General features: G+C 39.2%; 1 protein-coding gene across 3 annotated transcripts; it reads left to right on the forward strand.

Moving 5' to 3' along the window:
• Nucleotides 1-1,200: 1,200 nt before the first annotated feature.
• On the forward strand, nucleotides 1,201-15,084 carry nup58 (nucleoporin 58). 3 transcript variants are annotated; one of them, XM_083935974.1, is made up of 14 exons: nucleotides 1,201-1,600; nucleotides 2,187-2,350; nucleotides 2,465-2,497; nucleotides 2,598-2,876; nucleotides 3,192-3,357; nucleotides 3,546-3,611; nucleotides 4,046-4,220; nucleotides 4,586-4,665; nucleotides 4,846-4,964; nucleotides 5,171-5,253; nucleotides 5,469-5,670; nucleotides 11,627-11,710; nucleotides 13,000-13,095; nucleotides 13,592-15,084. In XM_083935974.1, exons 1-14 carry the CDS (start codon nucleotides 1,521-1,523, stop codon nucleotides 13,756-13,758), a joined length of 1,794 nt encoding a protein of 597 aa, XP_083792100.1. In that variant the 5' UTR covers nucleotides 1,201-1,520; the 3' UTR covers nucleotides 13,759-15,084. The 3 variants fall into 3 exon arrangements, with proteins under 3 accessions (XP_083792100.1, XP_083792101.1, XP_083792102.1); XM_083935975.1 differs by lacking the exon at nucleotides 11,627-11,710; XM_083935976.1 differs by lacking the exons at nucleotides 11,627-11,710; nucleotides 13,000-13,095.
• The last annotated feature ends 657 nt before the right edge of the window (nucleotides 15,085-15,741 follow it).

A 15,741-nucleotide genomic window follows, 5' to 3' on the forward strand; every position in this document is an offset into this window, starting at 1 on the left:
TGGTTGGTAAACCATCTCTGGATAAGGTAAAACACTACACTTATGAGTTTACAACAAAGTGCACATTTTACACATTCTACCAAAGGGCTTGCCATAACACAAAGTCTGTTGCATATAGGGACAATTCAAATCAAGTGGTATGACACTAGCTTACTGTAAAGGTGTTTTAATAGGAAATATGTAGCCATGTAAATCATAATATATTTGCAGTGAAACACATCAATAGTTTTTACACAGTGTAGAACCGTGTAAAACATAGCAAACAAACACACAAAACAAACAAACAACAGAGAGACGACACAAAATGTTAAATCAATGAAATAAAAGCAAAGATCCTACAGAAATAAAATGGTGCAATTATGGCTAGTGTGGCAAATATTGACAAAATAGTGAGTGTAACAGCATTGTGCAAATAGTGTTTGAACACTATTTTGCAAATACATTAGTGTTGCAGGACCCACCCATGCATTTTACAGCAGTGGTGGAATAGATATACTCAAGCACTGTCCATAAGTACAATTTTGAGGTACTTGTTCATAACTTGTGTAATTCCATTTTATGCTACTTTATAATTTTTCTCCACTTAATTTCGGAGGGAATATTGTCCTTTTTACTGCACTACATTTAACTGATAACTTGAGTTACTAGTTCCTTTAAAGATTCAGATTATTAACACAATATGATCAACAAAAGAAATAACATATATTGTAATAGATGAAGCTACACAGAAGTATATAAAGTAAACCAAATTGGACTCATCTTTTTCAGCGCAACATTAAATTGAAATTTACATAAGTCTATCAATAATAATAATCTAATAATCCAATATTTTGAAATGGACCATTCTGCATAATGACTGCTTTTTACCTTTTTTACTTTAAGTTAAGTGACATTTTGAATGTAGGACTTTTACTTGCAACATAGTATTTCAACAGTGCAGTATTGACCTACTACTTTTACTTAAGTAAAAGCTCAGAGTACTTCTTCCACCACTGGTTATCAGTCTTTTTATACCGTCTATGGTCTCAAATGGCTACTTTTATTTTGAAAGCGAGGCCGGAATCAACGTCCGCAAGTGCATGTGTGATGCATCACGCGACACAAAAACAGAAATAGAGACGACGGGAAATGTAGTTTAACGGGTTTTTTCTTTTTTTACCCATAATGCAACAGAAAATGCTCCGGGAAATGCCAGCGACTATAGGCGGGGAATAGAAAAAGTAACACCATGCGAGAATTCCTCCTACGATATTTGGCAGCTTTAAATATCTAACATAAAAAAACAAAGAAGGAGCTGCGAAAACACAACATAACCTCTTAGTTGAACGTTAGCGTTATTTGTAAAAAGCCGAGTGACGTTAACCCGAGAGAGCGGATTTGGCCCTGGCCCTCATGCGGGCATCTTTCAAAGCTAACTAGCGTGTTAGCTGTTATGCTTGGTTGCCCACTGAGCATCTTCATGAGTGGCTAACGTCCAAATATCGCCATTTGGTGTTGAATGTGTTCCTCTTGACGACAAAATGTCTGGCTTTAACTTTGGAGCAGGGACTCTTGGGTCCACCCCAGCTGCTGGGGGATTCGCATTTGGGGCCGCGGCCAGGTAACGTGAATGACACATTTCAAATGGCGTGAGCCGACTTTGCTAGCGTTAGCATTGCCACCGTTAACCTAAAAACGTTGCGTTGACCATTTAATGTTAGGTTTCAGGTAACGTCACATACATTTTTGAAAAACAATAATGGTGTAGCGAAGATTGTAGCTTGGTGTAACATTAGCAATATAATTAGAGACACTGTCAATGAATACATGAAGTTTAAAGTTTGTTTGAGTAATGTTTTGTCTGCTTTGTACTTGTGGCTTGCCCCGATTTGGCGTAACTTCAAAAGCACAAGGAGATGTAAGGTGTTACAGCTTTCACTTTCATCCACCAAGTTAAACTTTTCATCCACCAAGTTAAACTTTTACGGATAATCAGGAGTCTTTGGGGTATCTGTCAAAAGTAATATGTGTAAGGTAAAAATGCCCTTGAGTTAATTCTAACAAATGATATTAGAAGAAAACAATATATCAAAAACAGTCTGCATTGCTGTGACAATGACATGTTATACTTTCTTTGTATGCTACTTGACTGTAGTATCATGGAAGAAGCGTGATCGTGTGACTGAATTCACTGTCTTTTGCCTTAGTGCGCCTGCAGCCAATGCTGGTGGCTTTTCTATGGGGACTGCTCTGGGTACAGCAGCCACAACCCTTGCCGCCACCACAGGCACCACCCCATCTCTTGGTCTAGGAGGCAGTCTCTTTGGTCAGAAACCTACTGGAGGATTCTCTTTCAACACACCTGCCTCAAGTAATAATGTCACACAGATACAAAAACAAAGTGAACGAAAATCCTGTGTAATTAACATGTCTGCTGGCTGCACCCATACACCTTGTCTTATGTTGTGCTGTTGTTCACTTGTAGATGCTGCTGCACCGACTACCGGCCTTACATTAGGTATGCATGTGTTTTATATTTGTTTGTTTGTCAAGTAAGATCTTGGAAACGTCAATGAAAACTGGTTATAGCCTTTATTTCCACATACACGCTCTCTCAGGTGCCCCAGCTGCCCCAGCTGCGTCCACTGGATTCAGCTTGGCCTTCAACAAGCCCACCGCCTCAGCAACGCCCTTCTCCCTCACTGCCACTTCCACCTCCTCATCAGCTTCTGCAGGGTTAGGTTTAACATTTGGCTCCGTCCTGACATCCACAGCTCCACAGCAACCTACAAACACAGGTTTCACCCTTGGTCATGGTGGCACAACAGCTACCACAGCAGTAGCCTCAATAGGCCAATCACTAGGCGGGAGTCTCTTCTCCAACACTTTGTCTACAGGTGAGATGCAAGCAGACAACCTAGCTTGTCCAAATACAAGGACATAGTGGAAAATAAATACAAAGGCAAGGTCAAAAAGCCTTAACTGGTATAGATAAACTAATTATAGTTATAATTATATATATATATGAGTTTTTGGCCAGTGGATAAGCAGTGTAGTAGTGACCTTTGCACATGTCTACGCCTTCTGATTTTCAATGAGGACATCAATGTTTTAAATTTATATTGTCTTAACTGACGACTGTTTAAAATTAGTTCTCGATCATCACAATTTGTCATGGCATTATAACCCTTTATGTTTATTTGGTATTGCAGGCTTGGGTCAGACCACTCTTGGAGGAGGGGGGTTAACATTGGGTTCTCTGTTAGCTGCCTCCACAGCCGTATCAGCAGCCCCTGCCCCCAGTATTGGCCTGGGTGGAGTCGACTTCAGCACTTCCTCTGAGAGTAAGAGTGACACATCATCTGGAGCCAATGCACAGTGAGTCCTACTGACCAACATATGCACAGTTTTTTATGTCCAGAACTGTATGCTATAATGTCAAGAAGTGTAAACAACTGTTTACAGAGGGGCATTCAATGACTTTATAACCTGTTACAGTATACCTGATCAGTAAGGACTAAACAGTTTGTTGAAATGATGAAAAGCACTTTCTCTTTCTCCCTCAGGGACAGTAAAGCGTTGAAAGATGAGAACCTGCCCCCAGTCATTTGTCAGGATGTTGAGAATTTCCAGTAAGTTTTGCTGTATGTGACTGTGACATGATTTGATCCAGTGTCCATAAGGTCACAAGCCTGGACACATTGCTTTGGTAGAATTGTGTCGTAAGTGTTTAAAAATGCAAATGGTCACGTTTTATCAGTAGAGTTGTTGTTACAAAGGTGACATGGCTCTTTTCAGCTGTGTTGTTCCATGTCTGGAAGGATCATAGAATCACAAAGCTATGGCTTCTACTTATTAGATGCAGTATGACAATAAACTCCAAACAATAGGAGATTTTTTATGTCAAGGGGTTCTGACCGATAGTCATGTAAAATCCATAATTAATGTTGAATTAAAATACAACACTAGTATTGGCACAAGTGCACTGATAATGTATTGCTCAAAGTCATTTTGTGTTGAGTAATTTCCAAATGTCTTTGTCCCTCCTTTTTTTTTTTTTTTACAGAAAATTTGTGAAAGACCAAAAACAGGTTCAGGAGGACATCAGCAGGATGTCATCCAAGGCCATTTCTAAAGTCCAAGATGACATCAAGAACCTCAAACAACTTCTCTCTGTCAGTGCCAGTGGTCTGCAGCGGCAAGCTCTGGCCATCGACAAGCTAAAGCTGGAGACAGCGCAGGTAGAAACTACATCTGAACACGAAGCTTAACAGGGAGAAGATCTTAAAAGCATGGAAAATAGGAAGAAAAGTAAAACATCCTGGGCATTTTTATGATGTCCTAGAAAATGATTTCAACATTTTTCTATTTCCTTGAGATGAGCATGAACTACTATGCTATCAATCAGATGTCCCTAAAATTAATACCATTGCTATCTGCTAGTGCTAAGTTATGTTCAGGATCATATTAACGTTTAAATGGTACTTTAAGGATGAGTATATTGATTAGGCTGTTATCGTGTAGAAATGCTGTGAACACACCTGATGCATATCATGAAGATGAATGAATATGTAATTTCCCTTTCCTCTTTTCCATTATTCTCAAGGAATTGAAAAACTCTGACATAGCACTGCGCACACAAAAGACTCCCCCCGGACTTCAGCATGAGAACACTGCTCCATCAGAGTAAGTAAGCCTCCACATAGTAGTCATGGACCAAATCAAAGTAGTTCAGATTGTAGTAGCGTCAGCGTCTTGACCTCTAAGGACAATAAGCCCCTCCTTGCTAGTCTCTCAGGTGTTTCCTATGTATCCGTTTTTATCATTCCATTGGATTAGACAATTGAAATGTGTTTCTGTGTTTAGTTATTTCCGTAGCCTGGTAGAGCAGTTTGAGGTGCAGTTGCAGCAGTACCGGCAGCAGATAGAAGAACTCGAGAACCACCTTACAACGCAGAGCAGTGGCTCCCACATCACTCCTCAGGGTAAGAGGAGATTTTATGACTTAACACAGGAAAGAAGGTCGAATGTGTTATATAAACATTTGTCTGATGACCGTATAATGTGAAAGCTGTTGCTCAGAGAGACAGCACTTTACTCATCTGTTTAGAACCAAGGTAAACACTGATCAATCATACCCCACCTCAAATGTGAACTCTTGTTATGATATTGTGTATGTATTTGTTTCCAGACCTGACCTTGGCCATGCAGAAGTTGTACCAAACATTTGTTGCACAGGCTGCCCAGCTCCAGTCTGTTCATGAAAATGTTAAGGTCAGTTCTTTCCCTCCAGGTTTGTCTGAAAATGGTTAATATTCATATAAACTTTCAAAACCTTGTTTTGAAAACGTGTTTAACAAGGTTAAGTAAAGTTGTATTGTAATTATATGATCATATATTTTTTTTTTACAAAATGATTTTGTCCGTATTATTAAGCATATTGTGAATAAAAATGTGTGAACATCCCTTTTGTTTGTCTGATATCATAGATCTTGAAGCACCAGTACCTTTCCTACCGTCGGGCCTTCCTGGAAGACTCAACGGACGTCTTTGAATCCAAACGGGCATCTAACAGGAAGTGGCAGAGTACGCCGCGAGTCACAACTGGGCCTGCCCCATTCTCCAGTGTGCCCAACGCCGCAGCAGTCGCCATGGCAGCCACGTTGACCCAGCAACAGCAGCCAACTCCAGGTCTGACTGCCTACAAGTTCTAGAAAGTTTTCCTCCTTAAAATAAAGGAGGGATAGGCGAGCCAAATGTTTTGGAGAAGACAGGAAAAGGAAAAGTGTGTTGTTTTTTTAAAATTATTTTTTATTTTTTTTATTTTAAATTAGGCAATCGTGGTAGTGGAAAGCTCGAAAGCGGACAAAGAGGATGACTATAAACAAATTGAAAACAAAAAAGCCTTATCTGATGCCAAGCTATTGTGTCTGTACTTTCTGTTATGAAAGAACAGCCAAATAAAGAGGGAGAAAGGCAGAGCTAAGAGAAATCTGTTACTAAACTCCCACCATTGTGCTGCCTTACCATCTTGTCATACAGAATATAATACAAAGGCTATAATCTACTTCATCTAATTTCTCTCTTTCTCTCTGTGCCATCTTTCATAGTATGTTAAGCTGCTTAACGAGGTTGACATTTAAGAAATTACATAATGGGAGAAAGTTCAGCTTTCTCACTTGAATATTGAAGTTATAATTTGAGTTTCAAAACTACTTTTGAGTTAGGGCTCTGTTTTATTCACGTGATGCTTAAAAATGAGCCTAATGTATGAAGGTTATGTGATGGGGTTAGAAGCATTAGATACTTGCTGTGTGATGTAGGTATACTTAGAAAACATTCTCTGAAGTCATTCAGACGTCTGTTGTTGTTGCTGCTGTTGTTTTTTTAACATTTTGTCTGGGTCATCAGTGTGTGTTTTAAGGTATGCATTTATTATAATGTGGCCTCCTTTCTTTTGTCCAACTGTCAGGAGGTCTCTTCGAAGCTCCAATTGATCAGATGCCATCATCTTATTTCACTGAGAATACAGGACTCTTTAACATTTTTAAGAACAGAATTTATATGAAGATTGTTTATTGAAGCATTGAGCTTCTCTTGTTCAGGGTCTTACCAATAAATGGCACAGTTAAGGCCAACACCCACACTTTATCAAAGTCAAACGGAACATATATATATTTTTAAAATGTTAATCACACAACATGTTCAATTCTTTTCATCTTCTACCAGTATAAAAAGAAAATGTATTTATAAAGATTATTCTACACAGTATTAATCTCCAGCATAAGCAGTGGGACTGGACCCAAATATTCAACTATTTGGATATTCGTTCGTTCGCTGGCTAGGTGTTGGCTCAGTTTTGGGATTTGGATATTTGTGGTTTTATTTTCCAAACTATAGAATAACACAATCCTTAAAAACATGCCTTTTTAATTAAACCCGAAAGGCACGTGTTGCAGTACAGTATTTCCTTTTCAGATCAGTATGAGAGTCTTTACTGCATTTTCCTGTTATTTGCATTCACATTTCTCCCCTGAAGCTGAGACTGAGTGGGCATCAGGGAGCTGCAGGGGCCAGTGAGCTCAGCGGTCTGCTAACTTGTTGCTCTCTGTTTTAACAATGTTAGGCTTAAAAAGCATGCATGCAGGCTGAAATTGGTTGTGGTCTTCTGAGCAGAGGAAGTCCTCTGGCTGTTTATATAGTGTAGACACTGAAACGCTGCAGCGCTGTGCCATCCATCTCAGCCCAGAACAAATCACTGTCTAGCTGAGTCGCATTATGACTGAACTGTCTGATGTTTGTAGTGGTGTATGTTGTGTTCAGGCGATTAACCAATTCTTGCTGCTCACTGAGCCCCACCCCAAGCTGCCGTCGTCGCCAACGAATATGCAAATAATTGCTGTTTATTTGTACTGAAGCTCTAAAGGTGGTATTCATGACGGCCCTAATAAGCAGGAAGGTGAAGACCGATCTTTTTATTACACATGCTTCTCCCACGTCACGTATTGGCATCACTGCTGTGTTAAGAGTAGTGTTCACAATGGTTGTTGCCACATCTCAGAGGTGTTAAACAAAATTTCAGCCTTTTTTGCAGGCTTTGGTTTGTAGGCCATTTAAGTGGCATATCAGGGCACTCACTTACTATGAACGAACAAACTAAGCTACTATGTATATAAGCATGTTTCTGCTAATTTTTTTTGTAAAGTGTAGAGAAGACGTGATTCAAAAGTTTAAAAGCAATATTTTAATTGGCTGGGGGGCACAATTACAGACACTTCGGCTGAAGTCTGGTTTCTTTCGCAAATGTCTGCGGCCCCCTTTTCACACAAATCTGCTCACTGTCATCAGATCCAGTAATCACCAGTTGTTACCCAGACAACGGATGTGGTTTTAATACTCAGTGTATTATATTAAAACATTCACAAAGCTAGCAGGACATACAGGAGATATTCTGAATAAGCTTCTAGCCTAGTATGTGCCACAGTGGGATGAGAATATGTGTGGTAGATGTGCACACTACCTTGGTGCCTCCTGAAGATTTTGTTTTTGCTTTGCTTACCGTTTATTTCGTATAAAGCCAAATCCATGACTCACCAGCCAAAAAAACCAAAACCATGGTAATCTATTGGCTGGGGCTAGTGACTGGTAGATTTTGGAATCTGCCACAGTTGCAGGTGGACAAAAAGGTTTATTTCCAACCCTGGTTGTGACCCTGTATTCTCTGGGTATGCTTGCTGTCTACTATGTTACCAGATTGCATTCTGTAATGTAATATTTGGACTGATAAGGACAGGCTCCTTACAAAGTCCCTCTTGCCAAATAGTGGTTATTCTCTAGTATTTAACTCTCATTTCATAGACTAAGCCACTTGTTAAGTGGCGGTCTTGGTCTCTTCAGTATTTATTGACCTATTTATTTCTATTTTAATTTTTGTTAATGTGTAACTTAGTTTGTAATTGCATAGTGGCAGGTGGCCAGTATAACAGCACCTACAACATTTACCATGCAGCTGTGATGCTTATTTTAGGCAGATTCTTGTTATATATACTATCTACTATATCAGTGCAGTGGTTGATAAAAGGCCAAAAGCTTGTCTCATTGGACACAAGGTGAAATGTAACGAAAGACTCAGGACTGAAAATATAAATTATTTAATTACCTGAACTGTAAAGTTAAACTAAGATATTGTCTTCCCATTACTGCACCTGCTCTGTCTTGAAGGGGAAGTCGGGCTGATGACCTTTCAAAATAGCCCCGGTCTTTGGCACTTATTGCTGGCCCAAATTAACGGGTCTGTTCAGTGTTTGTAAACAGTCAAGCGTTTTGAACAAAGAGCTGAACTTGACTGCTTATGTTGAAGACTCATTTACAATCTGGGTAGTCAACTGTGGCAAAAAAAAGTCTGCATTATCTCACTATTCCATACTGATTTGGTTGGTTTGGTTATGAGGCCATAATACTGTTACTTGATTTAAGCTATTTCACATTTTCAAGGGCTACTGTTGGCGTAACAGGGCGGGATCATATCACATTCTGTTCAAGTAAATAAAAATGTAGACTAAAAGTACTCTTAACAAGTGGTGAGTTCAGGTATTTTATGCAAGTCAGTGGTACTTTGTATGGGTCTGGGTTTCTCTAGGAAACTGGGACTTCTTTCTCAATAGTTGGATTTAATCGATTGAGTCAAGTTTGGTAGTTCAGGAGAGAAGAATGATTTTTGCTGCTCACACTGGTCCTTCAGTACCAGTCAGATACATCGGTGCCAAATTAAACGGGGAGATCAGTGTCGTCTACATGTTTTTATCGAGTAGGCTGTTATTTCCAACCATTTTAGGATGAAAGGCACTGCTTGATATTGAGTTGTATTGATTGAGATACTGGTGGGAGCCAGTAATTACACATCTCTGGTACTCAGAAGAGTGAGAACGAATAAAAGCAATTTAATGGATTCCGATATAAACAGGTCAGTTCACTCTCCAGCACAATATCTGTATATTGCTGCTAGTGACAGTGGTGCTCGGTAAACCCAACCTAGTCGATTTCTTTCTTAATGGAGACGCTGCGTGTTGAGAGAGAAACTGCTGCTCTGGGCATTCCAGTCCTCCGTTTAACAATTCTAAAGGTTTTTGTATTGATTGAGATACAGCTTTAGGTTGAACTGGACGTCTGTTAGCTAGATTCCCAAGATTTCCAGAATTTTGACTTTTCTGTAACTTAGCTTATACTTTAACATACTGTCTTCCATATCTCTACAAAGACGCACTTGCCAAGATAAAGACTATTAAATTATGTAATAATTATTGGTCTGACAAAGCTGTCTGGACCTAATGACAGTAGTGGATATTTAACTTCCTTATTTCTGTCTATTAGGTATCTTCTAAATATCTGTCTGTGAAAATGTATGCAAATGCTGTATTTTATTGATTAGCATTACAACAGCAGAGGTGATCGCATTTACCTCTTCTTTGAGTGAAGGAATTAAAATGTGAATTAAAAAAAAAATGTTATAGAAGGTTTGAGCAGTACTAGCACCGCAATCTGCCTACAGTGCTCAACTCGACGTGAGTTATTCTGAAACTCAATAATAACTCAGAATTGTGTATAGGGTATCTTACTTTTTCTGTGTGACATTGAGCTTCAGCACAGCAGTTTCCTGAAGTGACCAGATTAAAAATCAGTCTGGTGTTTTCAGTTGTTGGCTCTCAGACTATTTTGAATGTTTTTATCTGCTTGTTCTTTTTGGCTATGAACCATATGCTTACATTGTTTGTTTTTTTAATATGTGGCTTCCAGGAGGTACTACTAGGTTGTGTTTTGGGGGGGGGGGGTTACTTTGTGATAGCTATACATCTGCTAACATTTTTTCTGAAAACTAGACTGAATCTCTTAGAATATGTTAACCAGCCACCTCATCTAAGTCAGACTTGGTCGAACAAAGAAAAGTGTTTGTAGCCTGTAATCATGTGAAGATTTATCCAAGGTTTAGCCTTTGTATTTAAAACAACCATCAATAATTTGGCTGTTATTGCCAAAGAATACATTGGTGAAAAGTGTTAAAACACAAACCATAAAGGTCAATTCCTGTCGGAAGATTGACCTGAAACTTGACCACATTGACTTCCACAGGCAAACTGTAACATATCACTGATTTTCCTTTATTTTGACCAGTTTACACTGAGAGGCAGCCGTAGATGCCAAATTCACATTTCTTATCTAAATCTCGAGTGCTTTTACTTGTAGATGAATGTGTTTAAACTTGTATAACCAATGCCTGTTGATATAGTACATTTAATATATAATATTGTGTGCCTTTTAAGCTATATTCAATAATTGTGTGATGCATTTTCTTTGGCATACGCTAGTTCATTCACTCTCAGAAATCTTGAATTTTGGAAACTTGTCAAATGCAGTAGCAGTTAGCAATTAACAATCAATTCTGTTCTAAACTGTTTGTTTGTGTTTTATGTAAGTGGAATTGCATATTAAATTGACAATAAATCAGTTTTTAAACAAAGAAACGTTTGTCCTGGTTTCTTTTCGACTCAAGTTGTTTTAACAATGCAGACTAATTGGAAGCCATACAAAATTTGATTACATAAAGAAAAAGACAAGTTTCTGAGTGAAAGAACTAGCAGCAGGAACTGTACTGATATCGTTTAAACCCCTTTGTCACAAAATTTATAAAGTGTGTGTGTATATATGTATACATTTATATGCACTGCAGTTGTAAAAGCATGGTGCATTTTCTGATTTTGAAGTTATGTAGAATTTGGTTCCTAAAGCACCATGTGAGGGTTGTGTATAGTAGTCACTTAACTGCTGCAGTCTTCAGATGTACCTACAAAGACAACCATGGTGTTAGATTGCTCTTATACAGCTGATTCAGGCATGCCGTTTTTTAAGGATGCGTTTAAAAACAAGGTAATTAAAAAAAACTTTTTTTTTTAATCCTCTTGATATAAATGTATATTTTCAACATGAAAAAGGAAGTCGGCTGTATGTGACACTAGTGCAAGTCACAAAATACATAATGTCATAGTGCATGTTCTTACCAACCTTTTTTCTGTCAAAGGAGATGAACATGATTTACTTCACACAAGATGCATTCAGAGGAGTAAAGCATATGCTCTCTCTCTGTGTGCCTTAGGGACCCAGGCACCCTTGGGGGCAGGGTTTGGAAACCCCTTTGCCTCGGCAGTGGGCACTAGCTTGGGCCCTCCTACCCTTGGAGGTATTACCTCAGCCTTTTTTTTTTTTTTTTAAATGAATATTCCTTTTTTGTTTTGCCCTTCCTTTACACAGTCTGCCATTTCCCCAATTCCTCCTAGCTTTTGCCAAGCTGCCTTTTAGTTTTAGGTCTTTGTGTTTTCCTGTATGAAAGAAGTGGCAGGCAGTGTGTACGTGTCTGAGAGTGTGGTGCAGTGAAGAATGCCAGTGTTTTTTCTGTTCTCCCTTGCGCAAGAGCTCAAGTGCGTTCACACCACAAGAAAACTGAGCGGTCACTACCTTTTACATGTGCCAAGCTGGATGATTGTTTCCCTTAGTGAGAAGAAATTTGGCAAAAACTCATCAGTCTGTTACACTAAAATAAGGTTCTGCATTTAGCTAAAACACCTTTTGGATGTCACTGGCACAATCACTTGGCCACAACAGCCAGTTAAAATAACTCGGCAGTGTTGGAACAAGTGGTCTGAACGCACAGCAAGTTGATGTGTTCTCTTGTAGTTGGTGTGTTTGGTAAAAATCTTTCTTGTCGTCTTCTCCCTTTGGCCCTTGCTTTGCCACGCAGTAGACTAAGTATTGTTTTGTTCTGCAGCCTGCTGTCAGAAGTTAAGCTGTGCGTATTGCTCTACTGATGAGGTTGTGGCATTTGTTTGGTGCACGGTGATCCCACGTCAAATCAGATAGAGGTTCTTGTTTACATTTTAGATTTGTTCAGACTTTATGTATATGCTATCTGATGCCAAATAATATCAGTAAAATATTCAGGCTGAATTTTGACAATTGCATTATTGCGTTTCTGTTTTTGCATTCTTGGATTTTTTTTTTTTCGTCCAAAAAGAAAATCTTAGAAGCCATTTTTTAGGGTTCAATATCTTCATCATATGACTCCTAGACCCATGTCATTCAGTAGGGGCACATACAAATTGTGTAAAGGTCCAAATAATGGAAAGGCACAAGCAGATGTTATATTTGTCATTACTGGCCCTTGAAAATAGGCTATAATAAAAAAAATACAGTATTTAGTTGATGTTTACAAAATGTCAGGGGTTCTAACATAAACAGAGTCCAATATATGGCAAATATGACAAGCCAAGGATGCAATGTATTGCCTCTCATACACAAGGTTTGAACAAAATTGAAAATGTAATCAAAAACCTCTGATTTGAAACAGAATGACCCAAATATGATTGCCGATGCCTGCCTGTGTGTACTTGTGAGCCACTGCTCTTTGTATTAATTCCTAGTATAGGCTGTGTGCTTAGCCCAAACTCACTTCCATGTCAATTTCTCCTACAGGTTTTGGTGGTGGGCCAGGATTTGGTGGGGTGGGGACTGGGGGGTCTTCTTTTGCCTTCTCCACCAGTAAGCCCACAGGAGGCAGTCTGAGTGCAGGTACATACATACTGTATATACCCTTTTCCCACCCCACCCCACAAAATGACAGTGCAATTAGAGTCTGAGTAGGCTGGTGTGTGCAAGTGTACTTTCTGAATTTGAGAAGTGCCTTTGAACATATGTCATCAGAAGCAGCTCGACAAGCTTCCTGTATACATATTTTCAAGCTATTCAGAACAATTTGCAAATACTGTATAATAGGTTTATCTGTTTTTTTCTCTGGTTATTCTGCTGTAAGTAGGCTTTGTCAATCCTTGTATAGTCTAGTAAGCCTTTTGTGTAAGTGTGCTGGCAGTTTGGCCAACATATTTATGGGACATGGGGTTTTTCACCATCTCTTAAGCAACTAAGCAAATTCTGTTGTCTGTATTTTATATGGACATCCTTTATTTTTATACTTTATTGGCTACAGTACTTTTGTTTTCTCTAACATTTCTTATGTTTTTCCCCTTTTCTTTTTTTGTCCTGCATCCCCTGTCTCTTGCTTTTCTAGGTTTTGGTAGCAGCAGCAGCTCGGGCTTTAACTTCAGTAACCCCGGCATCAACCCCTCAGCCGGCCTGACATTTGGCGTGTCTAACCCAGCAGCTGCCGGCTTCGGCGCAGCACCCCTTCTCCAGCTCAAGAAACCCCCTGCTGGCAATAAAAGGGGCAAAAGATAGAACCAAGGAAAGCAAAATCCCTGTGACTGACTAGCTGACCAGCTTGTGGTTTGTTGCGAGTAAAGCCTGGTATTCCAAAAGCAAATAAGTGCTATAATAGGGTAATCATTATCCAGCTCCAGAAGAAAGAAAATGTTAATCTGAGGAAATCATCAGTGCTGGGATTGAACCTACCATAAAACAGCAACACAGGAGTATATACTCAAAAAACATCGAGAAAAAGATAATCCCATGGGCCAACAAGAATTATCTTTCTATCATACATTGATCTGTATTGTCGACTGATTTGATTCCATTTAATTTGTTTCCAAATTGCCATGTCCTTAGGCCATATTACCTGTCAGTCGATGCAAAAAGTTGCCCATGTTCCTGTAAGATTAAACACTTCAAATATATTACTTTGGTTTTATTAATCCTCAGTAACGCTGCATAAATGTAGTAGACAGTCAAGTGTATGGAAAGGTTTAAATGGAGATTGCATAATTATCAACAGGGGTTTGTCCATTTGCATTGACTCAAAATGCTGCCTGAACACTATAATCTGTAGCGCTACAATGCTTTAGGGAATGCCAGCCATGGACAGATCTGGGTCAATTCCAACTTGTTCCGATATCTGTGAGGAATTGCTTTTGTCTGAATATTGTACAAGACGATGCGTTTTGTGCTTTGAGGTGGAGTGTGCAGTTGGTTCCATTGTGTTACACAAACTATCAATTGCATAACTGCACTCGGACGCCTCTCAAAAGATGACTTGGCCCAAGTCTCATCCAGGGAACAGGCAGATAAGGCAAATGGCAAGTAGCTTAGGTAACAGACAGTCTGGAACAGTGTAGACCCTGCCCAGAGGTGTAATGGGGAGTATTATCTGATCCTAGATAGTTTTATAGGCACACGAGAGTGTCCAGGGTGGGTTTTTGGAGATGCACAGTTTTATTTTTGTATCAAGCAGAGAAAGAGATGCCATTTGGGAGGGGTAAAAGGGGACTAGCGCCTTGGGTTAGTCCATTATCTAGTCCACATAACCTGTGTTGTTTGAGTCCATCCTTCTTATTGTTTAAAAATTATCTTTTAGACTAATTTAGTTTGCCCCAATGTAAGAACTTGGGGGGAGGAAACGCTGTGCTGTTTGTATTACATGGCTCCCGTTAAATGTTAACTTAGTTGAATCTGAAAGGGATATCAAGCAGATTCTACCTAAGCAACTTATACATGTGCTAGAATAAAGTTGCACTTGCCAGTGTAAATGAACTGACAGTGGTTGCGTGAATGTGCATGTGTACCTATTGCACAAGTATGAATTTGTTTTTTTTCTGGTCTGTCATAGTTGCTGACTTCTTTTGAGTGTTGGGGGGGGGGGGGGGGGTATTCTGCTTTTTTAAATTGTCCATGTCTGTTAATTTACCAAATACTGGTAGCTGTACTATTATTTTCTAATCACTGTCTGTGTAAACCTGTATTTTCAAGGAGCTGTTTAATAATAAAATCTTCGATATGATGTTTTGCCTGTTTATGGCATCATTTCAATAAATGTGCTTGTTGACAGAATGGTGTGTGTCATTATGTGCGTCTCTGATTTAGGACAGTTCTAACCACGCTGGGATCCATTACATTTCCCTGGGCAGTGCAGAAGCAAATGACCTTTTTGAAAGGCTTTGTGGTGCAAGAAGTATTGTATACAGAATTGTGATCACACTGGAGAAATATATCAAAACATCTTCAATTTGACCATATTAAGTGCAAGCTTCGTGTCTTCATGAGACTTTACCTTTGTTGTTAAGTTGTCTTGTGATATCACAAGCGTTTTAACCAGTATGCGTGTTAAGTGGTGTCTTTAAAACAGTTTGAACGCAAAACAATAACTAATATAAGTTTGAACACAAGTAAATGATCCTTTGTCCACGCACCTAAGCAGAAGGGGGCGGTAATGAGCTGCACGCGGTAATACAGCTACCCTTAGAAGGAGAAAACAAAAAGAACGCTGTT

Source organism: Echiichthys vipera, assembly GCF_963691815.1.
Source record: "Echiichthys vipera genome assembly, chromosome: 21".
Taxonomy (NCBI): domain Eukaryota; kingdom Metazoa; phylum Chordata; class Actinopteri; order Perciformes; family Trachinidae; genus Echiichthys; species Echiichthys vipera.

Excerpts from the sequence above, each read along its gene's own strand:
- nup58 (XM_083935974.1), top strand. The coding sequence starts at position 1,521 with ATGTCTGGCTTTAACTTTGGAGCAGGGACTCTTGGGTCCACCCCAGCT. Across the intron at positions 4,965-5,170 it reads CTCCCACATCACTCCTCAGG|ACCTGACCTTGGCCATGCAG; the intron begins GTAAGAGGAGAT and ends ATTTGTTTCCAG. Across the intron at positions 5,254-5,468 it reads CTGTTCATGAAAATGTTAAG|ATCTTGAAGCACCAGTACCT; the intron begins GTCAGTTCTTTC and ends CTGATATCATAG.